The sequence below is a fragment of the Sabethes cyaneus genome, chromosome 1, assembly GCF_943734655.1.
Source record: "Sabethes cyaneus chromosome 1, idSabCyanKW18_F2, whole genome shotgun sequence".
Classification (NCBI taxonomy): Eukaryota; Metazoa; Arthropoda; class Insecta; order Diptera; family Culicidae; genus Sabethes; species Sabethes cyaneus.
Window position 1 is genome coordinate 86759578 of NC_071353.1, and position 27941 is coordinate 86787518.

The following is a 27941-nucleotide window of genomic DNA, read 5'->3' on the forward strand; positions in this document are numbered from 1 at the left end:
AAATAAAAATGGAAAATTTCCGACGTAGTAAATGCTAACCTTCTATCAGAATCATTCAATGGCTAATTGCCATATTATGTTTTCAAATTTCACTCCTTTCTTGACGGATTGATAGGCTACGAAAATCTAGCCAAAATGAAAGCCGTAATTAACACGGAAAATCACCAACTGAGTATAGGAACAAAAAGCTACACACTCTCGAAGTATCACCCTACTTGCATAAATTCCCATGAAAGTAAGGAAGATATGATCAAGGTATGCACCATCGAAAATGGTACATTTCTAATACCAAGCGAGCTTAACCTTGCACAAGGTGTTACTATGCAACCTGGAGTATATGAATTACGAAATAACGGCACTAGTTCATGTGACATATACTAAGTCAAATATGGAGTATAATTTGCACCTTTGAAAAATGAATATTTCCTCACGGAACTGTTCTCTAAGTGTGACACTTCAAAATTTAATTTAAATTTCCCGGCAGAGCATTTTAATGCCGAGGAAATAAAATTACTAACAAAAACTTTAAGACCTTACAAAGACGTATCGCTAACGACGATCAAAAACTGAGTTTTACACACGAGGTAAAACACAGTATCGACACGACCGACAACAAACCAATCCACCAGAAAACATACAAATACCCCTACCTTTTACGGGAGGAGTTATCCGCCCAAATAGATAAGCTGCTCAATAGCGGCATTATAAGAGAGTCCTCCTCGCAGTGGATCTCTCCTATTTGGGTTGTTCCCACAAAATCCGACAACTCTGGAAAAAAGAAGTACAGAATGGTCGTAGACTATCGGAAGTTAAATGAAAAAACTCCCGCTGACAGGTATACGTTACTGAGATAAGCGAAATTTTAGACAGACTAGGAAAGGCACAATACTTTTCAGTCTTGGACTTGGCAAGTGGATTCCACCAAATCGAAGTGGATTCCAAAGACATATCAGAAACCGCGTTCAATGTAGGTCACGGCAAATACGACTTTGTTCGTATGCCGTTTGGTTTGTTTGAAGAGTGCGCCCGCAACCTTTCAAAGGTCGATGGACTCTGTTTTAAGAAAGTACCTTGGGATAAGATGCTTTGTTTACATGGATGATATAATAATTTTTTCGACATCTCTGCAATCGCATTTACAAGATATTTCTAAGCGCTTGGAACGCTTCAAGAAGCGAATTTAATAATACAATGCGATAAATCGGAATTTTTCAGAAAAGAGGTCGAATTACTTGGTAATGTTGGAACGACTGAAGGAGTCAGACCCAATCCTCGCAAAGTGGAAGCTGTGAAGAGTTGGCCTCTTCCCAAGACCCCAAAAGAGTTAAAATTATTTTTGGGAACCGTCAGTAATTACCGACGGTTCATACCACATTTTGCTCGAATTGCAAAACCTCTCACATCGAAACTTAGAGGAAAAGCAAAATCATTCGAGATCACGCCCGACTTCGAGAAGGCGTTTGCGGAGCTTAAGAAAATCATGGCTACTGATTTACTTTTGTCATACCCAGATTTCGATCTCCCATTTATTTTAACTACAGACGCATCCAATGTTGCAATTGGAGCAGTCTTTGCTCAATCCATTGACGGTAAAGAACGCTCTATTGCATATCTTTCCCGAACTTTGTCAAAAGCCGAGGAAAATAACTCAGCTACTTCAAAGGAACTTCTAGCAATATATTTTGCCGCGAAAACATTTAGGCCTTATCTATACGGAAGAGAGTTCACGATCTATACTGATCACGAACCCTTAACCAAGGAATTAAAGCTAACAGACGCGACTGGACGTGTGACACGACAGAGACTATACCTAGAACAATTTAACTTCAAGATAATATATAAAAAAGGCAAGCAGAATGTCGTCGCGGACGGACTCAAGAATACCGCAACCTGAACTGAATATACAAGAACTACAAAATGAAATATATGAAAATAACGAAATTTATGGACCCTGAAATTGTGAATAAATACTCGAATCAATTAATAATCAAAATAACGCAGGAGACAAGGCTGAGCCCACATATTATGTGTAAAATCTTCCCGAATCAACTGAGACACGTTTTCCATCAACTACAATATTCTAAACACGATTTGGAACATATTTTAGACCCAACAGTCACAAATTGCATCTTTGCCTCGGTTGAAATCTTAAAATGTTATGATGACTTTATCAAAAGGAATTACAGCAAAGATTTGAAAATACAATATTCTAACATAAAACTTCCAGATCTCATTTCAGGTACCGATCAAACCGAATTTATCAGGCGATGTCACAATTACAACCACCGTAATTACTAATTAACTTACGGAGAAGTACAAAAATCCGTGTACTTCCCCGGAATGCTTGGAAAGGTTAAAAACTTCATAAAAAATTGTGAAGATTGTAAGTTTTCCAAGTATGAAAGAAAACCTTTCAAAATACCTATATCTAGGCGAATTTACGGAAAACCGTTAGAACATGTATTTATGGACGTATTCGTTAAGGAATCAGAAAATTTCTTAACCATTGTAGATGCGTTTTCCAAATTCGCGCAGATATACAAAATTCAGAACGAAACCTCTGATGAGATCACAGAAACTCTCCTAGATTATTTCAAAACTTTTGGCCTTCCTAAAATCATCACTTGCGATCAAGCAACTGGTTTCAGGAATTCAAAATTTAGAAATTTTTTAAATATCCAAAATATAGACCTTCATTTTGCCAGCTGCAGCAATAGCAACGGAATTGTGGAACGTTTGCATAATACCCTGCTGGAGATGTGTATGGCGAATAGAAGAAAAATAGAAGGTCTTTCGCTTTACGAAGGACTTTCTTTGGTAACTGCGCTATACAATGAGGCGCGACATTCAGCCACAAATCCGCGCCGCGCGATATAATTTTTGGCAATTCAACTACTTTAGATCCGATTGAAATTAACAATCAGAAACAAAAAACTTTGCAGACTGCTAAGGATAACATCCGAGCACATGCAAATAAGCAAAATTCCAATTACCGGTATTCACGCTAGACGATTTCAAACGACTACACGACACACAAATCTTAGTAAAAGGCAAAACAAAACCGACACCACGAGGACACAGATACCGACTCATAGATATCCAAAATCAAACGGACAAAACAGTCACAGACCTGGGCAACATAAAGACACATAAGAAACATATTAAACGCACTCAAATTAATCAACCTCCAGAATATTAATACGCAGTACTTAGGCTGTGAACCATTTCGCGAAATTTTTAACTTTTTAGTTAAAATTTGACAGTTCGATGGTTATTTATCCTCGAGTGGTTAAAATCAGTTCAGAATGCGAACCATTTCATATTTGTCCGATTGATAGCTGTTTTACTGAATGAGAGCATATATAAGATGAGGATGAAGATATGTTTCTATAACAGCGAATTTATTTATTCAGTCCAGGTTGAAATTGGATTAATTTTTGGTGTTCATTTGCTCCTATTTGATAGATGAAATTTATCTCATTTCATTTCGGGTTGAATAAACAAATTTGTTATATGTTAAACATCCATATATTGGTGAAAAAAAATCCAGGAAAAATCAGTGAAACACATCGAAGCTCTTTTCTCACCTGTGGCATATCTCTATTGGCTCTCAGAACTTGGTTAAAACTAGCCATGCTCCCGAGCAGGGTTATTTTTGAAAAACCATCGTACAGTCAAATTTTAACCAAAAATTTAAAAATTTCGCGAAATGGTTCACAGCTTTAATGTTAAAATCTACTTTCAGACTATGGGCAGCGACAACGCAATCATGACCTCAATAAAAATTCGACTGACATCAGTCAGACTATGGCTGTTCGTGATAACAGCATTTATTCTAAAGATCAATAACTGCAAAATTTTAATTCACGATTTAGATAGGAGTCCGATCGCTATTTTGAACCTAGGAAAAGCATATATAAGCAATAGCTATTTTAGAGTATTACACCGAGTGGATCTCACTCAAATTCAAGAATCTATCAAAGCACTAACTTACCTTGCAAAAACAACCATTAATCCCGAAGATCTCCTTGGATCAACTATTCAAGCAAAGACTATAAAGCTAGAGCAAACCTTTTTGAAGCTTAGACCACCCGTTAGAGCCAGAAGATGGGAACAGTTAGGAGCCATATGGAAATATATTTCAGGCAGCCCGGATGCCGAAGACTTAAGGATTATTAACTCAACATCGCACAAACTGATAGACCAAAATGAAAAGCAAATCAAGATTAACAGCATACTTGAAGATAGGATCAATAACATGACAGAAGATTTAAATAAAGTAGTAACAAAGTTAGACAAATTATCATCAGAAAATAGGAAAGAATTTGAATTAGTAAACCTACTCTTCAACTTAGACGAACTCATACAGCAGCTAGAAAATTTAGAAGAAGCTTTAGTACTAGCCCGACATAATATCTCTAGCAGCAGAATAATCAGAGCAGAAGAGATGACCAGCATTCAACAGCATCTGGAAAATAACGGCCTCATAACAGCAGCTAGATTGCGCGAGCGCTTATGCCATACTATCTAAAGAATCGATTGTCTACACTCAAAAAAATCAGCACGTCAAGTTTACGTGAAAACATAGGTAATTCTCATCCATCACACTTTTCGTGTAACATTCACGTGAATTGTTGGTAACTCGCACTCATACTAACCAGTTTACGTGCCATCCCGGTAAATTTTTTCAATTTTCCCATTAACTAGTACATGAAGTTCACGTAAGTTGCTGTACAGAATTTTACATGATTTTTCACGTGGATGCGACGTGTCGATTTTATTGAGTGTACATTTTATTCCATTTGCCCGGCCGCCAGCGCACAGTGGGACGGCTTCAAAAATAGGCGGACATCAGCTTTGGGGCGAAACTATCGGAAGAGTCTGGTTCACGCAATAACTTCAGTGCTGCTTCACTAAATGGCATTTTCATCCGTTTTATGTTCTTACCCACTGTTTAAATTATCGGATCAGATGATAGCATTGAGTGGTTATTTTAAATATATCTTGATTTGTAGATACTCTGTGAACATAAGCGTATGCAATTAGCAACAACATACAACATATATGATGACTAATATGCACCTTGAACATTTTGAAGCAGCAAACGGGAAACGGTACTCTTGACTCCTCCAAAGCTAACGATGAAGAAATGAACCTTTATTTAGAAACATAGCATCATTGAATTTTTAAATTATGTATTATTAAATTTATTTTTATTTTAGACGGGTTTATACCATTTGTATTGGACTATTATGTTATTTTATGTAATTTTTCAGGCGTAAAACGTAAATTTTAGTCGCAGTTTGCTCAAATGTTCCACCGTGTGCCACCGTGACATATACATGGAATGAAAGGCACTATATCACAACACTTAAAGTCGCTGATGTTGGCTGCGCATACTTGCGCCTTTTTGAAATAAATCACCTTAAAATTGACTATAAAATTATATGAAAACTGTAACAGCTCAAAATCCCACAAGGTTAGAGCTACGCTCTCTTCAACAAAAAGATGTATTTTTACTATATCTTAAACTTTACTGAACATCAAAACTACGTAAAAATGGAAATAAGCAAGTAAAATTAGGAAAACTGATATTAAGGGGGTTTGTTATTGTGTAGCTCAATATCTTTTTACCTTTGTTATGCTATAACAAAGGTTTAAAAATTGGTCGAAAAATACGAAATTGATCCGAGGCCCGGAGGGCCAAGTCACATATACCAATCGATAGGGTTCGTCGATTTGAGCAATGTCTGTGTGTGTTTGTGTGTGTGTGTGTGTGTGTGTGTGTGTGTGTGTGTGTGTGTGTGTGTGTGTGCGGGGCGCAACTTTTCTATCACCTGTTTCTCGGAGATGGCTGAACCGATTTGTTCGCTATTACTTTTGTTTGAAAGGTATTATTGCCTAGTAGATCACTATTGAGTTGTTTCGTGATACGATGTTTCGTTTAAAAGTTATAAGCAAAAATGTGAAAATTACGTGACACGATTTTCTTCTGAACCAAATGACCGATTTCAACGATTTGGGTATCAAATGGAAGCTCTTGTAACGCTAAATTTTTCGGCTAAATTTTATTGAAAACAAACAAGTAGTTTAAAAGTTATGCTTAAAAAACCTGTTTTGATAAGGTAATAATTATCGCCTGTTTCGTAGAGATGACTAAACCGATTTAGGTGCTATTAGTCTCATTTGAAAGGTAACATAACCTAATAGATCACTATTGATTTGTTTTTTGATTGGACGTTTAATTTAAAAGTTATGAGCATTTGAATACAACACCTTAAAATTTACAATAATTTATAACGATTTCATCTAAGACGATTTATCTAGTTTGAATTATTTTGGCATCAAATTAGAGATTTTAATGCAGCAAATATATCTGCAAAATTTCAGAAGAACCGGTTTTGTCGATCAAAAGATATTAACCCTCCAACACTTGCGCCAACTTTTGTAATACGGTTACTCGCGCGCACAATGGCCCAAAGCCAAAAAGGAATGCGCACTAGAATTTTGACTGGGAAAACTTGGTTTTAGGTTTATGGAACCTTCGGAAGAATTTTTTGAAATTGAAAGTTCTATCGTCTGGTGCAATTTAAATTTTTGATTAATCCCCTAAAAGTGAAATAAAAAAAATATTTTTCTTCAGTTTCAATATAATACATTGATGTGTTCTGCAAAGTTTTACAACATATTATTACAAGAAATTTTGTTGAATACAGTAACCTTCTATCTATTCAGCGAAGAAGCGAAGAATTCAGCGAAATTTTATTCATTGTATATGAATTTGCAAAATCAGTTTTATTCTATTTTAGCTCTTTTTGTAATTGTTGTATGACTTTTTCATGTATTACAAAATTGTATAAATAGTAAAAATACACAACTTTGATGAATGTTTGTTTGTTTAGGTACTGTAGAACTTTGATTTAAACAAATGCCTTAATTTTGACCCCGAATGACTCGACTACCAACAGATACATTTTAAACATTTTATATTTGCTGATAGTTTTGCTGCATACAGACACCATTTTTTCATATGAAGAAAGGAGACAAAATTCCAGTGCCAATCGCCGTACACCTCACATGCTGATTGATTTGTTTCTGTGATGTCGATTTATGTTGATCTATTTTCCCAACAATTTAAAGTATTAATTGTAACTCACGACTAGCTCGGTCGGACTCTTGGTTACAGGGTCGGCTACCCACCAATGTACTGGAGGAGACTCACTTCCCAGAAACTTACCTCGGACTATCGAGCAGACAAAACACCAAATACACATGCAAGACAGACATAGGGCTCAGTAACGAAAAAGTTATACAAAGCAAATCATTTTAATACTTATATTTATATGCGATCATGCTTCATTTGAACGGTGCGGCCGACTGAAATTGTTGGGGCCCTGTAGACAGGAACATGCAGACGTAGAGAGGGAGAGAGTGTGACGTACCTTGGCTGGAACAATGTGGATCGAGCTTCTAAAGTCCTGACGGTCGCTCTATCCACGGCGCTCGTGAACGAAGTAAGGACTCATCGGTTCTGGCGTCGAAGAGCGGGGGCCAGGCTCAACCAGACCTCCTCGGGCCTTCCCCTCCGAAACGTTCGTCCCTACCGACGAACACGTGTGACTCGACGATGGCGTAACTCGTCGGCCACCAGCACTTCCTCTGTCACCGGTGACACGTGGTCAAAATAGCTTCTTACTCGGCCGGATCGAGATTTCCGTGATGGTTGTGGGTATAAAGCACCCGACCGATGTCGGCCGCGTTGACAACCTTCCAGGAATCGGGCTCCACCCGAAGATGTTGTCCGAGATGCTTCAATCCTCCCTTGGCGAGCGAACCGAAATGAGAAATTCACGATGGCGACTCTAGACGTGTTACAAGATGAATACGGTTTTCCTCTTGCTGTCGCATACGTCCGTTGGCTCTAGCTAAGTCAGAAGAAGGCTGTTCCTCCGGACGAAATATCACACGTGGACCGATCAACTACAGGCCGTTTTTCCTTTCGTAACGGCTAACCTACCGCGGAATCGACTTTTGCCCGCGGCGATGGAACTTTTCACCGGTAGTCAAATTAGAGAATCACTTGTTAGGTTTTTTCTTGAGAACAGGCAACAACGCTCCTGCCTCTTGATCGGTCTAACCACGAATGATCTTTTTGCTCCTCTGTCATCACTCTCTATCCCCTTGTCACATTCTCCTTCTCTGTCGATCACCGGAAACAGTGGTGTTGCGTCGAACTCGCCTATAGATCTGAAACTCGCCGCGGAGATGTTAGTCGTTTTCAGGGTTGAAGATTTTAATGCGGTTCTTTGCCGTCTTTTTTCTGGTCTGTACAATTTTCTTTATTATTGTCGACTTCATGCGTAGTCTTCCAAGCTTATTTTGGGCTGGGTGACTATTTAGCAGGGTGTTGAGTTTAGGGTTAGTACTTAACTTAACTTAAATCTATTACAAATAGAATGAGCCACCAGAATTTGAACAAAAAAGAAACAAAAAATTAATAAATAAAGAACAAATTGGAATTTAAATTAATCAAAATAAACTAAATGCATGCCTTGAATGTCCATTCAATGCCTTGTTGCCGATATCGACGGTAACAATCATCCCACGCCAGGTGAGAAAATTACTGACTTCATTCTAAGATTAATTCAGTAATTTTCGATAGAGATCATCATGTCCCAAAATCGTGAATCGTAACACATTATTTAACCTGCGGGGGGCAAATAATCGGAGTTTCGTCACTTTACTTTCCTCCCCTTGAATTGTATTTTAATTAAGATCTGCAACACTTTCCTTGAGCACTTTCACAGCTATCCTATCGCGAGCTATTTTTCCCCTTTTACGCAAAGCGTGAGATATCTATCTACTTCTCACGTTGCAGTTTCTCCTTCTATCTCTGAGGAACACATGTTCTCCCTCATTGCCCTATATTCTACATTAGTTTCTTCTATTACTAGGGAACACCTAGTAAACAATGCCAATTTATTCCTATCTCAACCATTCTAGCTCTTGCAGTCGGGTACCCTATTAAACACTTTCATGCTTCCTCAATCACTCAATTTTCATACTTTTAACCTACCTATAAGCCTATCTTAATTATCATCCTTGAAATAGTTTTACTTCCAAGGACTGGTTTATCTGAGGCAATCGTCGGCCTCAGATCATGTATAGTTTATTAATATGATATGCGATTTTCGACTTAAGTAATTCTTTTATAAGAAAACTAAGTCTTTCGCGGAATCTTAGGGAAGTATTCCACCGAACTATTTTAACTTCTTTTAAAAAGAAATATTGTCCGTTCAGAGAAAAATTAGCGTTTTGCGCTCATTCTGACAACCGCAACTGACAACCGAAACTGACAGTTCTGATAAAACACTGATACAAACTCATCTAAAGAAACACGTAAACATTATGCGTACACGCTGAATTATTTTTAGTCATAACCTGCAAAAATATACATTTAATCGCACAAAAATTTAAAAAGTACATTTAAAATATACATTTCAACGACGCAGAAACATATTTTTTTTAGAGTTAGCAATGTAAATACGAATTATTGACATGGAAAAGGTTATAAAAAGCATCCCATTAGAATCAAACATAGAGCTGCTGTGAGCTAGACAGAGTATCTAACTAAATCGTGCAGTAGTTTAAAAACCTACTCAACTCGTAGTGAACTACATGTACTTGCTACCCCTATCGGGGCTGGTGACGGTCAGTTTCATCACTGATACTAAATGTCATCTTGCAAAATAGTCTCATGCGTTCTTTGTAAGTCTCGTCATTTTGAAATCCCAGATGACGGACTATTGTTTAGCATTTTAGATGGAAAATTGGAAACCCTTGCAATTAGACTTTTTTAGAACGGGTCTAACTGCCAGTAGTCGAAAATAGATGTTTGACATTATTTTGAAATCCAAGATGGCGGACTATTATTTAGCATTTTTCATGAAAAACCTTGCAATACAGACTTTTTTTTAGATCGGAGCTAACTGCCAGTAGTCGAAAATAGATGTTTGACATTATTTTGAAATCAAAGATGGCGGACTATTATTTAGCATTTTTCATGAAAAAACCTTGCAATACAGACTTTTTTAGATCGGAGCTAACTGCTGGTAGTCGAAAATAGATGTTTGACACCATTTTGAAATCCAAGATGGCGGACTATTATTTAGCATTTTTCATGAAAAACCTTGCAATACAGACTTTTTTAGATCGGAGCTAACTGCCAGTAGTCGAAAATAGATTTGAACCATTTTGAAATCCAAGATGGCAGACTATTATTTAGTAAGCGTTTTATACATTGAATACGGTTTTCTGGATTAACTGACGCGGCTGATCAACGCTACTCTGGAGTAAGTGATGTGCTATGTGCGCGTTTCGGGGACACCCTCGTGTCCTTTTGAATCACGCAGATGGTTGCGGCAAGCGGATGGACTGTCCTGTATGTTTTTCAATATCGTTCCACAAAGAAGTAACCTCATACCGCTATTGTTTTCCTTATTCTTTAACGACGTTTGTGCTGTACTTCCACGAGGATCCAGATTGCTGTACGCTGATGATCTTAAAATGTTTGTGCCGGTCAAATCAATTGAAGACTGCTGCGAACTACAACAACTAATCGACATTTTTGCAGACTGGTATCAAAAGAATGAACTTTCCACTAGCGTGCGCAAGTGTTCGATCATCTCTTTTAGTCGCATGAAAGAACCTATTATATGAAACTACCGCATCAGCAACGAAATACTGGAAAGGGTAAATGCAATCAAAGAACTCCCAAGTCTTCTTGATACGAGCCTCTGTTTTCGGAAACACTACTCATATGTAATATCTAAAGGCAATTAAAATTTGGGCTTCATATTTAGGGTACCCAAAGAATTTAGATATCCATCTTGCTTACGTTCCCTGTACTTCTCTATTGTGTGTTCTATCCTAGAGTATGCTGCTGAAGTTTGGAGCCCCTCACTGGAAGTTGGTCCTCCAGGTTGGAAGCAGTACAAACAATTCTTACGGTATGCTTTGAGATTTCTACCCTGGTGAAACCCTTTAGTGCTTCCGCCGTATCAAGACCACTGCAACCTACTCAACATTGAAACTCTCGACAATAGGAGAAAAACTGAAAGAGTTCTGTTAATCAGGAAAGTTTTAGTGGGCGAATTGGACTCTCCAAACATCCTCGCTCAAATCAATTTCAATGCCACGTCACGTGCGCTTTGAGACATACAATTTCTACGCCTGGACTTCCGATGAATCCTGATTTCCTACACTAAAACCGGGTTTTCCCATTCCTTCATATTCTTTTCCAGAAGGCGTAGATATTTCTACCCTAGTTCTACCTAATAAATTATATCCTGCCTGGCTTCTACACTGTTTATCAGATAATTCTTTCTTAAATCCAAATCTAAAGAAGTACATAATTTTAATAAAATATAAATTCAACTTAGAATCTTATTTGTAAGACAAAAGTTAAATATCAAAATTTGTCTTGTTCTATAGACCTAGGAAAGAAAACGTGCGATGTATTAGGGAAATGTCAAAAATGTTGTTCAAATATTACGAACACGTCTACCAGTATGGCTCGTAAAAAGCTGAATAGGTACGGATTATGGGTAATTTATTTTTGGCCTACACCAAATCCAACATAATTAAAAGATTATTATTCACGCGTATTTTTAATTAGAAGTGTATTTCGTTTTATTGCTTCGGCTTAATACTTTCCCTAAAAACTTCACAGGAAAACTTTTCATTTGGAACCAAAATCATTAAAATCGGTTCGGTTGTTTGAATGTTATAAACAAATAAATTTCGACGTGACGTTTTTTCAATATGTGAGTAAGTAAAATATGGCAATATGTGACTAGATAAACGTTTTTCTATATTTAAATGAAAAAAAAAACAGACGTTAGTTCTTCGGAATAAAATTTTTTTGTGACGATTTGCGCGAAAATTTTATTTTTGTGCATTTCCAATTATGAGTGTATCACGTGTTATTCATAACGGCGTTTTTGTTTCAGTGTTTGAGAAGTTTGACAACTGCGGGGTTGCTTCTTCTTTTTCGTTCAAAATCGCTCGATGAGAATTTTTCTCTGAACTGACAATATAACAAAGGTAAAAATACCCTAATTTTGAATCCGAATTACTTGACTACCAACAGACGGATACATTTTAAACATTTTACATTTGCTGATAGTTTTGCTGCAGAAAAACAACATTTTTCCATATGAAGAAACGAGTGAAAATTCCGGTTGGAGTCAATTGCGGTAGACCTCACATACTGCTTGCTTCATTTCTGTGATGTCGGTTTATGCTGATCTATTTTCCTATAAACCTATAAAAAACCTAGAAACTAGACCTTTACTACGCAATGTATATGTTAAAGAATAGTATTTCCCCTTACAACTTACTTTTACTTGCACTTACTCACATTAATAACAACTGACTCAACAATTTCATGGAAAAAGGATCTATCAAAATTTATAAGTGCTCCTATTTTGTTCAAATTTTGTGAACTTATTCAATTTCCAAAAATTTTATGTAAACCAACGCACTACGCAACGTTAACTAATAGATGAATTATGTTCCAAGGACGTGTCGATTTTTCTCTTAAACAGCAAGTAAGACCGTATAACAAAGGTTCCTTTCACCACTAGGTGGATTAAATCAGGTTTTTATATAAAATTTCTAAGCTCTAGCATCTATTGATTGGAAAAGCTTCTATTGATGCGCAAAAATTTGTTTGAAATTGGTATAAATTTATTTGGGAAAAGCAACTCATTAGTATTTTCAATCCTATACACCACTATACCTACATGATTAAATCAAATACTTTTTTTCGCTTTTTGCTCGTCCGATTGCGAGTAACAGAAAATGACAATTGAAATGTTTCTCACTCTTCTTGTATTTCTATTTCTATTTTAAAATTGCAAATCGCACATACATATATACACGCATACATACATACATACATACATATATACATACATACATACATACATACATACATACATACATACATACATACATACATACATACATACATACATACATACATACATACATACATACATACATACATACATACATACATACATACATACATACATACATACATACACACAGGATGGTAAATGGTTGAATAATGCGCTCCAGAACTACCACGAAGTTCCACAGCCTCTTATTTAGCAAATCCTCTCTCTACCTCCCCGTGGTACCATCCGGGATACGTTCCTTAGTGGAAATCGGACAACCGGTGGAAACTAGGGTCGTATGCGGACAGAGAAGGGGGCACTTATGCGAAGGCTGAGTGTAAACTCTCCGCCTGCAAATGACGGATTTCGGTAGAAGCATGTTCGATGAACCTGAAAATACTGAGAACCTGAGCAGAGGGTCCAAAGCCCCCAAAGGAGGATGGTTTTAATAGCTGTTATCCATGGCTAAAAGTAAAAACAAGAATGGATAAACCCCTAATCCAAGGTGTCATGCGACCCGTGCCGAGGGATGAATGGTGGGGGAGGGGGGGTTTCATAAATACTCAGCCTCAAACGGAGCCTGTGGAGTACCAGAGCGCCCTCCACAGTAAACAGCCCTTACCGCATCATGAGGGGTCTGATGCGGCGGACTCTTCTTTCCCCTCAACTCGTGGGATTCTATATGAGCAATCAAAATAAAACATTAACTTCAGTGAGCGCGGACGGATTAGATAATCCGTTCGCAAGAAGTGGTATCCAGAGGTCTCCGCCGATGGATACCAGTAGAAGCGCCAGCGTAAGCGGAAAGGGAAACGGCACACCTGTCGCTCCAACTGCATCTACGCCGGACGCAGCAATGAACGGCCCGTCGCTAATAAAAGCAGTGGCAGGCAAGAGAGACATGCTACCAAGAGTGGTAGCGGCGTCTCATCAACTCGATGCCATTATCGAGTTCGTGGCAGGTCGCAGCACCTTAGCGAAGGACCTGAAACAAAGTCTGCTCATGCTTCGGAGCACCATGCGTGCTGCGACGAAGGAACACACCGAACTCGAAGCGCGAGTAAAAGTGGCAGAGAAAGAGAAGACGCTTGTATCAAGGTCTGCACAAACGGATGCCTGCCCGTCAATGGCTGACCATTCCGTGGCACTCGCGACTACGGAGCAGTCTAACGACAATCATCCACCAAATGCGCAAGGCAGTCCCCAGGGGAAGAAACCCCCACGGGTCCAAAAAAGCGCCTGATAGCAGAGGGTCGTAAGTCAACCGAAGAACCTACTGAGGGTAACAAGACGCTGTTAGCGTCCGACAACCAGTGGGAGTTGGTCAAAAAAAATAAGGCCAGGATGAATGAGGAGGATCGAGCTCCACCGAAAGTGGCTAGGAAAAAAGGAGCAAGGGCGATGCCCTTATGCTCAAAACTGAGGGCCGAAATACTCGGAAGTTTTAAAGGCCATGAGAGGGAATGATCAGTTGAAGGGTCTTGGCGCGGATGTGCGGAGTAACCGCCGCTCTCGCACAGGCGACATGATTCTTGAACTCAAAACGAATGCCACTGAAAAGGGTTCTGCTTACAAAGTGCTGGCAGAAAAGGTCCTTGGCGATAGCGTGCAGATCCGCGCACTAACGCCCGAGATGGCTCTCCAGCTTAAAAACCTGGACGAGATCAGCCAAGCGGGCGAACTAGCACGAGCTCTCAACGAGCAATGCAAAGTGGTGGTGATTACCGAGGCAGTTCGTCTGCGTAAGGGACTGGCGGGAACCCAGGTAGCAACTATAAGACTTCCACTGGAAGACGGAAATGCAGCCCTGAAAATGGGTAAGCTGAAGGTGAGATGGTCCGTGTGCCCACTGAGTGTGTTCCAGCAGCCGGAGGCCTGCTTCCGGTGCTTTGAGAGAGGGCACAGGTCCTGGAGCTGTAAGGGGCCAGACCGAAGTCACTTGTGTAGGAGATGTGGCGGTACGGGCCATATAGCGAGGGACTGTACTGCGCCACCCAAGTGCCTGATAATGCTAACCACACAACAGGAGGCCCGAAGTGCCCGGCAGGCGCGCCGGCGACTAAAACACGGGCGTAGTGCAGGTAACGCAACTGAACTTGAACCACTGCCACGCGGACCCATACCGCATCCCTGCCGGAAACGGTAACTGGGTGTCGGATAGGTTCGGGACGGCGGCTATATGGACGACAAGCAGGTTCCCGGTTCAAGATGTTGTGTCAACTGCAGACGAGGGATTCGTGGTTGCCAAAGTGGGTGGAGTGTTGTACTGCAGCTGTTATGCTCCGCCGAGTTGGTATATCGAGCAGTTTACGCGGATGGTAGACCGAGTATCAGTTTTGCTGACTGGTCTAAGGCCGTTGGTTGTGGCGGGCGACTTTAACGCTTGGGCGGTAGAGTGGGGAAGTCGTCGCACGAACCATAGGGGCCGGATTCTGCTTGAAGCTCTGGTAAAGCTCAACGTAGATCTGGTCAACGTCGGCACCATAAGTACCTTCAAGAGGAACGGTGCGGAGTCTATCATCGACGTGACATTCGGCAGTCCTGGTCTGATAGGAGACTGGAGGGTAGACAATGGTTACACTCACAGTGACCATCAGGCGGTTCGCTATGGTGTCGGTTAGATAATGAGGCGGCAGGTGGCGAGTAGAGCCGACACTCCAACCACCCGTGGATGGAAGACATCATACTTTGATCCCGAAGTATTTGTGGAAGCAATCCGAAGAGAGTGCGGTGATCGTGGTATGCCCGATCCGAACGCTGATCATTTGGTTGAGGTACTGTCGCGAGCATGTGACGCTACCATGCCTAAGAAAGGTCGACATAGGTATGGGAGGTCACCGGTTTTCTGGTGGACAGAAGAAATTGCGGAACTCCGCGGAGCCTGCTTTCGTGCAAGGAGAATTATGCAAAGAGCTCGTTCGGACGAGGACAGAGCAGAATGTCGAGTAGCACTAGTTGCTGCACGCGCAGCGCTTAAGAGTGGGATAATAGCTAGCAAGCGAGCCTGCTTTGGAAGGTTGTGTGCCAGTGCCAATGCGAACCCGTGGGGTTATGCCTACAGGGTCGTAATGGCAAAGGCCAAGGGCGTGATGGGGCCCGCAGAGCGATCGCCAGAGCTGCTAGAGCGGATCATAGAGGGCCTCTCCGCGCCACGAGCCAAGGCCCTGGCCTCAGGCCGCTGAGTCGTCCCACGGCCGACGTTCCAGTATCTCAGACCATAGCGTAGGATGGTCGGCCTCCCAGCCGAACATCCAAAGTAACATGGGCGACGGCGGTTTGGCGGTCGGGGACGAAGTGACGGTTACGAATAAGGAGCTCATTGAGATCGCTAAATCCCTAAAGGTGAGCAAGGCACCGGGGCCAGACGGAATCCCGAATATGGCCATTAAAGCGGCTATGTTAGAGGCTCCCGAGTTATTCGGGGCAGTAATGAGGAGATGCCTGGAAGCTGGCCACTTCCCGGACAGATGGAAGCGACAGAACCTCGTGCTGTTGCCGAAGCCGGGAAAACCTCCGGGTGTTCCCTCGTCATATAGGCCGATCTGTCTGCTCGATACTGCCGGTAAGGTGCTGGAGAAGGTTATCCTTAACAGACTCGTACAGTACACTGAGGGTACAAACGGTCTGTCAAGGAATCAATTCGGCTTCCGAAAAGGCAAATCTGCGGTGGATGCAATCTTGTCTGTCACTAAGACAGCCGAGGTGGTAATCCAGCGCAAGAGGACAGGTATCCGCTATTGCGCATGCTTAGTCTATACTTAGGTATGGCGGACCGGTGTGGTCATCGGCGTTAGGTACCAAAAGCTATCTAGCCAAGCTGGAAAGCACCTATCGTCTCATGTGCTTGAGAGTGGCGAGTGCGTATCGCACAGTTTCACATGACGCAATCTGCGTCTTAGCAGGTATGATGCCTATTGGCATTATCATCAGCGAAGACGTAGAGTGCTTCAACTAACGTGGAACTAGAGGCATACGGAGTACCACAAGATCGGCCTCGATGACCACATGGCAGCGGGCATGGTCTAATTCCACAAAAGGTCGGTGGACACATCGACTTATCCCGGAACTATCCGGGTGGGTCAACAGGCGCCACGGCGAAGTCAACTTCCACCTGACACAGATTCTGTCAGGGCATAGTTGCTTCAGACAGTATCTGCACAAGTTTGGGCATGTGGAATCCCCCGCGTGTCCTGAATGCGTGGATGTTGAGGAAACGGCAGAACATGCTCTCTTCATATGCCCTCGTTTCGCGGGCGCGAGAAGCAACATGATGGCAGTGAGCGGACAGGACACTACCCCGGATAACTTAGTCCAAAGGATGTGTTCCAGCTCGGACGTCTGGGGAGCGGTCAATGCGGCTGCTACCCAGATTGTACTCGAGCTACAAAACCACTGGAGAGCCGATCAACCGCGAATAAACAGCCTAACTACCACAGTCCAGTAGTTATCTAAGCGAGTAATACCGATAAGGTGGTGCCAGGGGGGATTGAGGCTGGAGGCACATACATTGACTACAATCGACCCTTGATTAATTTATTTCGATTTTATACATTTTATATACATATATACATATACACGTATATACATATACGGCGCTTAAGTTTGAATAACTTTTGAATAATGCGTCCGATTTTCAGTAACTTGGTTTCGTTTGATAGATCTCAACAGTAACTTTCAAATGATAATAAATTGTAGCATGTTTCCCTTTCAATTAATGCTTATATGTAACAAAAAGCAGTTTTAAATACATTTTTTCCCCATTTCTTTATGTAACTTTCAAACCCCAAGTCTATTCGTCATGAAATTTTGAAGTTAAGGTTTTGAAAGATTCCCCTTTCATATGCAATCAATTTTGTTCAAACCGGTTAAGGGACCTATGAGATAATGAAGTCCCATATTTTTCGTATTTTTATACATAACTTTTGAACTAAAAGTCCGATCAGTATGAAATTAAATAGCGAACAATGGGACACCTAGACCTTTCATTTGACGCTAAGATCATTAAAATCGGTCCAGTCATCTCTGAGAAATGCTGGCTCAATCAAAAGCGTTAAACACACACACACACACACACACACACACACACACACACACACACACACACACACACACACACACACACACACACACACACACACACACACACACACACACACACACACACACACACACACACACACACACACACACACACACACACACACACACACACACACACACACACACACACACACACACACACACACACACACACACACACACACACACACACACACACACACACACACACACACACACACACACACACACACACACACACACACACACACACACACACACACACACACACACACACACACACACACACACACACACACACACACACACACACACACACACACACACACACACACACACACACACACACACACACACACACACACACACACACACACACACACACACACACACACACACACACACACACACACACACACACACACACACACACACACACACACACACACACACACACACACACACACACACACACACACACACACACACACACACACACACACACACACACACACACACACACACACACACACACACACACACACACACACACACACACACACACACACACACACACACACACACACACACACACACACACACACACACACACACACACACACACACACACACACACACACACACACACACACACACACACACACACACACACACACACACACACACACACACACACACACACACACACACACACACACACACACACACACACACACACACACACACACACACACACACACACACACACACACACACACACACACACACACACACAGTGATTCCTATACCTTTATACTATATTTTCATGTAGTAGAAAGGCAAAACATCAATTAGATTTTTATGGCAACCTGGGGAATGCCACAGAAAGTAATTAAACACAGAGTCGATATGATCTAACAGATTGAGATCAGGCGTGAAGGGGAAAGAGCGAAAGATGAGGGTAAAGAATGGTAATTGAAGTAACGCTGTTGTGTACCGCAATTTTTGCGAGCCAAGCTGTAATTAGATCAGCACTATGGTAAATGACCAATTGATTAAAATCACATTAAATAGCAATAAAAAAGAAAAAAAAGATCATCACTACCGGCAAGGCACAAGGCCTGGGAGACCTACTGGGTACGAATCCAGTTGTGATACTCCGATTACAGCTTGGTTCGATCCGTTGCTTCAATAACTCTCCAATAACCCTTAAGAGAAGAACATAAAGTTTTTAATGTATCAATTCACCGAAAAACTAATCTTGTGTACATTACTTTTACATTTATTTTCTAGTTCCGTTGCTGTGGTGCCGAAGGTCCAAACGACTGGCAAAGTAGTGTTTACAATCATGCTGACCGTTCTTCATTTGTCAACATAGCAATTTCAAAGCTAAACGTAGTATATAAAGTTCCAGAGTCCTGTTGTGTCGAAGGGCTTTCTACGGAGGAATGCAACTCTTTTCGCAGTAAAGGACTGATCACATCAATTGCCACGCCGGTAATTTACACCGATGTAAGTACCATCCCAGCACAATCTCAAAAAAGGAAACCTGAGAATAAAACAATTTACTTTTTAATCATAAAAATATCTCAGAGATATTTTCTGATATCAATCTCCTAAGAAGCAAAAATTTATTGCTAAATACCGTTTGGAAACTAATTGCCGAAACTGTTGATTTTTCTGATGTGTCACGTACCACAAATCACAAGGATTAACTATAATCCTTGATATAAGTAAGGGTGTAACGAGGCGGGTCACTCTACGGTGTATAGGTATAAATGACCGCCGGCTAGCTCTACTCCGTAGCGAATCGCAAACCCAAAACGCAAAACTCATAGATTTCAAATCGTGTGTTTATTCTATTCTCGCTCATAACCTATAAATGAAAACTAGCCTGCTCTGTTACCCTAAAGTTCCTCCTAACCAATCTACACGTACATTTTGACAATAGCTTTACTCGCGGACCCCTTTAGCATCATCATTCCTACGCAGCAAGCACTCGACGGTTATCTGCAGACGACGACGTTGACTTCGTTGAATCGTTCGCATGCCACCACGCAACACTACGCAGCTGGCTCAAAACGCACCCTATCGTCGCTCCTATGCGATGGATGCTCGTGCACTCGTTGACTTATGTAAACGCGAATAAGTGTCGCTTTGCTTTTCGTCTATGCTAGATCACTCGCAATGGACAGCGTCTCGACGTCTGCGGCTTGTTGTGCTTGAATTCTCGCTGTCACCGTTGCACGTTCCCGAAGTTCCTGAAGCTACTGAGACACGATCTCCGTCGCGAAGGTTGCCATTGCAAAACAAAGAAAAGCCCTATGGCGAACGCACGTCAATATCGCACATATGTGTTGACTCCGTATAATGCTTTTCCTCCTAGGAATAGGAAGACTTCGTTGTCTTTGTGCGTGTTATGCGATTCTCGACTCTCTGCCGTTTCTTGGCACTTGGTTGTGGATGCTAGCGTCGACTCGTCTGAGGTAAAATCTCACAAAGAGTGAGGCTACGGACTTCCACCTGCTGACAAAATCAAAGTCTCGTATGAGGGTCTACGCTTTTAGTTGGTTTGGCAAAATTACCTCTACCTCACGAAATCGTAGTTCAAGATGCGCCGATGGTAGGTTATATCGTTAGATCCAGCCGGTTGCTACCTTAATGAGAAAAATGGTCATACATCCGTATTGCATCGATTATTTGCCAAACTTACGACGTTATCTAGTTGCACGGTTCGTTAATCGAGATGTTCGGGTGCGACTGTGGGCTAATCCGTGGACAAAGTTGCCACGTGCCAGCTTTTAATGACGAAACCAAGACTGAACGTTGCACTACGAGGTGCTGAGATCTGTGTAGTGTTTTCTAGCTACGTGTCAATTTTTCCAGCTATAATTCGGTTTTTCTCTAAGCGATGACACTGTCACTTTTTCCACGAGACTTTTTACTGCTATTATAGCGATGTTGGCTGCGGAGAGATGTTTGCGGCCGTCTTCCACGAAGTTTCGTATGTTCTGTTCAAGCGGAAACGATGTAAGGTAGTGTGCGTATGACATGCGATGAGTGCGACGATATCAGGCTAATTTGTGCATCGGTTTTATTTTCAAGCGAATTTAGCACTACCCTTGTGGTATTTTTGACATGAGCCTTACACTTTTATTGAGAACTAGCTGACCCGACAAACTTCGCATTGCCACAAATTAACCTGTGTTGTACATAAAACATGAATCTCAGATGACCTTTGTCACACTCTCGAGTATTGCAAGTTTCTGAGGAGTTCAACCTTAGATGATTCGTTTTGGCAGTTACGTAACTATGAAAGCATCCCAGGTAACCAATAAGCATCGTCAATGCTATTAAAATGTAGGCCAATAAGCATTTAAGTCACCTTAAATGCTATTTTGGCAAAATATACAGCTACTTTACTTATAACCTTCTTATAGTGCTGACAATGCTAATTTACAGCTAATTACCGACACGAAGAATTTGAATACAATTTTGGATGACAATTTACAACACCTATGCAGTCAAAAAGCTAATATACAACAACGTGCAGTATAAAATGCCAGATACGCTGATTTGCTGCTTATGTTAATGCTTATTAGTTACCAGGAATGGGTAGTTTAATATACAAATTTGCAATTTTTCCTCACAGTAAAGTAGAAAACAACTCCCCTGCCCCCCCCCCCCCCTATTGCATAGCCAGAAAGCGGATAGTAATATTCGCCATGATTGTACAACATTTCGCCGAATATCATTTTGCGAAAAACCTTAAGCGGAATGTACCATTTCACGAAAAACTTTTTTGTGGAAAGTACCATTTCGCGATCCTCTGCTTACTCGCTATCGCTCGTTCCAGGAAACCCAGGTAGACCTAGGAAAACAAATAAATCGTAGTGATTTCTGCGGGGAGTTGCCTCCCCCAGTGGGCGCGCTTCCGACGGCGGGTCACCGGCAACACTCGCGGCCGTCTCGTCCTGAATGATCTAGTGTTACTATAGATAGTTTTTGTGGTCTTGTTCTTGACTAATGTTTTATGGAAGAGTCTCGAATTTCTCGAGTTCGATTAGTTTTTGAGTTTTGCAAAAAATTCTGTTTTATTTGTATGAGAGTCCATATCCCCCTACCACAGGGGTGAGAGGTCTCTAACTATCATAAAATAAATTCAAGACTCCAAAATCTCCCTCATGCCAAATTTGGTTCCATTTGCTTGATTAGTTCTCAAGTTATAAGGAAATTTGAATTTCATTTGTATGGAAGCCCCCCCTCCTAAACAGGGGAGGGATCTTAATTCATCATAGAAAAAAATTCTGCCTCGTAAAAGCCCCACATGCCAAATTTGGTTCTATTACAAGGAAATTTGTATTTCATTTGTATGGCAGCCGACCTCTTAAAAGAGGAAGGGATCGTAATTCACCATAGAAAAAAGTTCTGCCATCTAAAACTCCCACATGCTAAATTTGGTTCCATTTGCTTGATTAGTTCTCGAGATAAGAGGAAATTTGCATTTCATTAGAGTTTTTACCTTTGTTATACAATATAACAAAGGTTTAGGAATTGGTCGAAAAACACGAAGTCGATCTGAGGCCCGGAGGGCCGTGTCACATATACCAATCGATCAGGTTCGACGAATGAGCAATGTCTGTGTGTGTGTGTGTATGTGTGTATGTGTGTGCGCTTCAATTTTCAATCGCCTATTTCTCGGAGATGGCTGAACCGATTCATCTGCTATAACTTTTATTTGAAAGGTATTTTTACCTAGTATATCACTACTAAATGGTTTCGTTGTCTGACTTTTAGTTTAAAAGTTATAAGCAAAAATGTGAAACTTACGTGACACGATTTTCTCCGGAACCACATAACCGATTTCATCGATCTTAGTACCAAATACAAGCTCTTACTATTGCTAAATTTCACGCCAATTTTTATTGAAAACAAACAAGTGGTTTAAAAGTTATGCTTAAAAAACCAGTTTTGACAAGGTTCAAATGATCGCCTGTTTCTCAGAGATGGCCAAACCGATTTGCGTGCTATTAGTTTCATTTGGCAGGTAATATAGCCGAATAGATCACTATTGAATGGTTTTTTGATTGGATGTTTAATTTGAAAGTTATGAGTAATTCAATACACCACACCAAAATTAACAATAATTTCTAATGATTTTAACCAAGAAAAATAACCTAATTTCAATTATTTTAATATCAAACGAGAGGTTTTCACACTGCGAATATATATGCAAAATTTCATAAGAGTTGGTTTTACCGGTCAAAAGATATTAACCCTCGAACACTCGCACCAACTTTTGCAACACAGTTACTCGCGCGCACAATAGCACAAAACCAAAGAAAACGTGCTCACTAGAGTTTTGACTAGGAAAATTTGGTTTTAAGTTTATTGAACCTTTGGAAGAGTTTCTTGAAATTGAAAGCTCTATCGTCTGGTAGAATTTGAATGTTGATTAATCCCCCTAAAAGTCTATCTCAAATTGCAAGTAAGACGGTATAACAAAGGTTCCTTTCACCACTAGGTGGATTAAATCAGGTTTTTTTTTGAAACGATGGTTCTACAATTGATGAAGGGACGGTAGGGGAAAGAAATGAAAATTTTTGGTGAAGGAGAAGAAAAGCGGAAAGGAAGGGGGAGGGGGTATTGGTAGCTATGCTTGACAAGTAGTCATTTTGACTCCTACCTTTTGTCCAATGCTGGAAGGTGCATGGGTCGAACCAAGCTATAATCTGAGAATCCGGTTATAATCTCAGATTATAGCTTGGTTCGACCCATGCACCTTCCAGCATTGGACAAAAGGTAGGAGTCAAAATGACTACTTGTCAAGCATTGCTACCAATACCCCCCCCCCCTTCCTTTCCGCTTTTCCCCTCCTTCACCAAAAATTTTCATTTCTTTCCCCTACCGTTCCTTCATCAATTGTAGAACCATCGTTTCAAAAAAAATATTAATATATATGTATGACCGCATTTCAAGGTCAAGACTAAAACCTTGAGATTAGTCTATTTCATTAGAGGGTGGAAGCTCACCCCCTAATTCTCGAGTTATGAGGAAATTTGTGTTTCATTTGTATAGGAGCCCCCCCTCCTAAAGTGGGGAGGGGTCCCAATTCATCACAGAAAAAAATATTGTCTCCAAAAACGCATACGTGCCAAATTTGGTTCCATTGGCTTGATTGGTTCTTGAGTTATGAGGAAATTTGTATTTCGTTCGTATAGGAGCCCCCCTCTAAAAGTGAGGAGGGGTCCTAATTCACCATAGAAAATATTCTTGCCCTCGAAAACTTTCACATGCCAAATTTTGTTCCATTTGCTTGATTAGTTCTCGAGTTATGAGGAAATTTGTATTTCGTTTGTACATGAGCCCCCCCTCTTAAAGTGAGGAGGGATCCTAATTCACCATAGAAAATATTCTTGCCCTCGAAAACTTTCACATGCCAAATTTTGTTCCGTTTGCTTGATTAGTTGATTAGTTCTCGAGTTATGAGGAAATTTGTATTTCATTTGTATAGGATCCTCCCCCCCTAAAGCGGCCAGGGGTCCCAATTCATCATAGAAAAAAATTTTGTCTCCAAAAACACCCACGTGCCAAATTTGGTTCCATTTGCGTGATTAGTTCCCGAGTTATGAGGAAATTTGTATTTCATTGGTACTGGAGCCACCCCCTCTTAAAGTGGGGAGGGGTCCTAATTCATCATAGAAAATATTCTTGCCCTCGAAAACCTCCATTTGCCATATTTGTTTCCATTTGCTTGATTAGTTCTCGAGTTATGAGGAAATTTATATTCCATTTGTATGGAACCCAAGTAACAATTTGGGTTTTATTACATTCTTATGATGGCATTTAAGGTCAAAATTAGTCTTGAAGACCACCACAAGAGTACAATAAAACTCACATTGCTGCTTGGGAAGCCCCCCCTCTTAAAGGGAAGAGGAGTCATAATTCCCCTTCTAAAGAGGGGAGGGGTCTAAATTTGCCATAGAATAAATTCTTGTCACCAAAAACAGTCACATTCCAAATTTCGTTCTATTTGCTTGAATAGTTCTCGAGTTATGCAGAAATTTGTGTTTCATTTGTATGGGAGCCCCCCCCCCCTCTTAGTGGGGAGAGGAGTCTCTAACCATCACTAAAACCTTTCCTGGCCCCAAAAGTCTCTACATGCAAATTTTCACGCCGATTGGTTCAGTAGTTTTTGATTCTATAAGGAACATACGGACAGATAGACAGAAATCCATTTTTATGTATAAGATAATAGGGTTTTAATCTATTTAATTAGTTTAGGTTTGAAATTAATAAGGCTAATTATACTAATGTAACAAGGGTTACTTTCTATAGACGTAATTAAAAAACGATTTGGCATGCACTGTCTCCGCACTCGCTTACAGCTCAGAAGAAGTGAAGATACTTCGTGTATTTTAATATGTTATGATCGCTGGTAGGCTTATTCATTTGCGTATACGCGTAGTTCATTCGGAGCACGCTTCTTATTTCTCCTTCCTTAAGACAAATTGAACATAATATATGTTTATGTTTAGACAACTATTTTTTTATACTTCGATTATACATTAGTATATTTTTTTATTGTTTTCCCTTTGTTATACTATAACAAAGGTTTAGGAATTGGTCGAAAAACACGAAATTGAACCGAGGCCCGGAGGGCCGAGTCACATATACCAATCGATAGGGTTCGACGAACTGAACAATGTGTGTGTGTGTGTGTGTGTGTGTGTGTGTGTGTGTGTGTGTGTGTGTGTGTGTGTGTGTGTGTGTGTGTGTGTGTGTGTGTGTGTGTGTGTGTGTGTGTGTGTGTGTGTGTGTGTGTGTGTGTGTGTGTGTGTGTGTGTGTGTGTGTGTGTGTGTGTGTGTGTGTGTGTGTGTGTGTGTGTGTGTGTGTGTGTGTGTGTGTGTGTGTGTGTGTGTGTGTGTGTGTGTGTGTGTGTGTGTGTGTGTGTGTGTGTGTGTGTGTGTGTGTGTGTGTGTGTGTGTGTGTGTGTGTGTGTGTGCGCTTCATTTTCTATCGCCTGTTTCTCGGAGATGGCTGAAACGATTCGTTCGATTTAACTGTTGTTAGAAAGGTACTATTGCCTAGTATATCGCTATTGAGTTGTTTCGTGGTCCGACGTTTCGTTTTAAAGTTATAAGCAAAAATGTGAAAACTACCTGACACGATTTTCTCCGGAACCACATAACAGATTTCAACGATCTTAGTATCAAATGAAAGCTCTCATTAACACTAATTTTTTCAGGAAGTTTTTTAAAAAAAAAACAAACAAGTAGCTTAAAAGTTACCTGTTTTGACAAGGTAATAATTATCGCCTGTTTCTCAGAGATGGCCAAACCGACTTATGCGCTATTAGTCTCATTTGAAAGGTAATATATCCTACTAGATCACTATTGAATGATTTTTTGATTGGACGTTTAATTTGAAAGTTATGAGCAACCGTATACACCACACCAAAATTACCAATAATTTATAATGGTTTTAACTAAGATGATTTACCTAATTTCAATTATTTTAATATCAAACGAAAGGTTTTGACACTACGAATATATATGCAAAATTTCATAAGAATTGGTTTTACCGGTTAAAAGATATTAACCCTCGAACACTCGCGCCAACTTTTGTAACACGGGCTTTTGTAATGCGCACAATAGCCCAAAACTAAAGAAAACGTGCGCACTAGAGTTTTAGGTTTATTGAACCTTTGGAAGAGTTTCTTGAAATTGAAAGCTCTATCGTCTGGTGGAATTAAATCCCCCTAAAAGTGAAAATAAAATATTTTTCTTCGGTGTCAATATAACACATTGATGTGATCTGCAAAGTTATAGAGCATATTATTACAAGAAATTTTGCTAAAGACAATATCTCTGCAGCGATGATAGAAAAATCTTATTTATTGCACATGAATATGTAATGTTAGTTTTTCTATTTTTGCTCTTTTTGTAATTATTGTATGACTTTTTCATGTATTACAAAGTAGTAAAAACAAATAGTAAAATAGTAAAAACAAATAGTAAAAACACACAACTTTGCTGAATACAGTATACCTTTATGTTTGCTTGTTTAGGAACTGTAGCACTTTGAGTATAAAAATTACCCTGATTTTGACCTCGAATTACTCGACTACCAATAGACGGATACATTTTAAACATTTTACATTTGCTGGTAGTTTTGCTGCATACAGACACCATTTTTCCATATGCAGAAATGAGCGAAAATTCCAGTTGGGGCCAACTGCGGTACACCTCACATGCTGATTGCTTCATTTCTGTGACGTCGGTTTATGCTGATCTATTTTCTCAACAATTTAAAGTATTAACGTTATGTTGGCGTATCGTGACAACGTGGCATATCACGCCACATGTTTGCACCAATAAAGGTGCAGGTAGGATAATTTAGCTATGTAAGCATATTTAGCAATAAAACCGCTTGCGCGTGAGGTGCTAATCCTCTTTCATCGCACAGCAGTCTAGGTGTACATTGTGTTGTAAGTTTTTAAAAAAAATACCGAATCACTTTGGTACTTTTGTGGTGCAGCCGGTAGGATTTGCGGAAAATCCAGTGGTGTGAGGAAATCGATACAAAACCAAGGAGGTTTCTAAAGCGATTGAAACAACAGATATCTTTAGCTGGTCACGCTAAGCAACAGTTGGAGCAAACAACGCAGCAGCGACACCGGTAACAGAACAACAGCTTACCAATCCGCCACTCACCAGCATCAGATGTTAACAGTTATAATACTGTAAGTATCTTACCTACACCTTATTTTCTTATACATAATCATGCCTGAAACAAGACTCAGTGAGATCGAGCAGCTGAGAGCCCAGCTTAACGAGCTCCAATTGAAAATTGAACAGAGACAGGGTAATCAAATCCCTGACTCAATAAAAAAC

The 27941-nt window shown here is 40.4% G+C and overlaps 1 protein-coding gene across 2 annotated transcripts in view; it reads left to right on the forward strand.

Annotated features, from left to right (window-relative positions):
- LOC128732891 (tetraspanin-2-like) overlaps positions 1-27941 on the forward strand; it is a 210727-nt gene that overhangs the window by 113967 nt on the left and 68819 nt on the right. For both annotated transcript variants that reach the window (XM_053826323.1, XM_053826322.1), the window contains exon 4: positions 19338-19556. In XM_053826323.1, coding sequence (XP_053682298.1) covers positions 19338-19556 — 219 coding nt within the window. The remainder of the gene's footprint in view (positions 1-19337; positions 19557-27941) is intronic.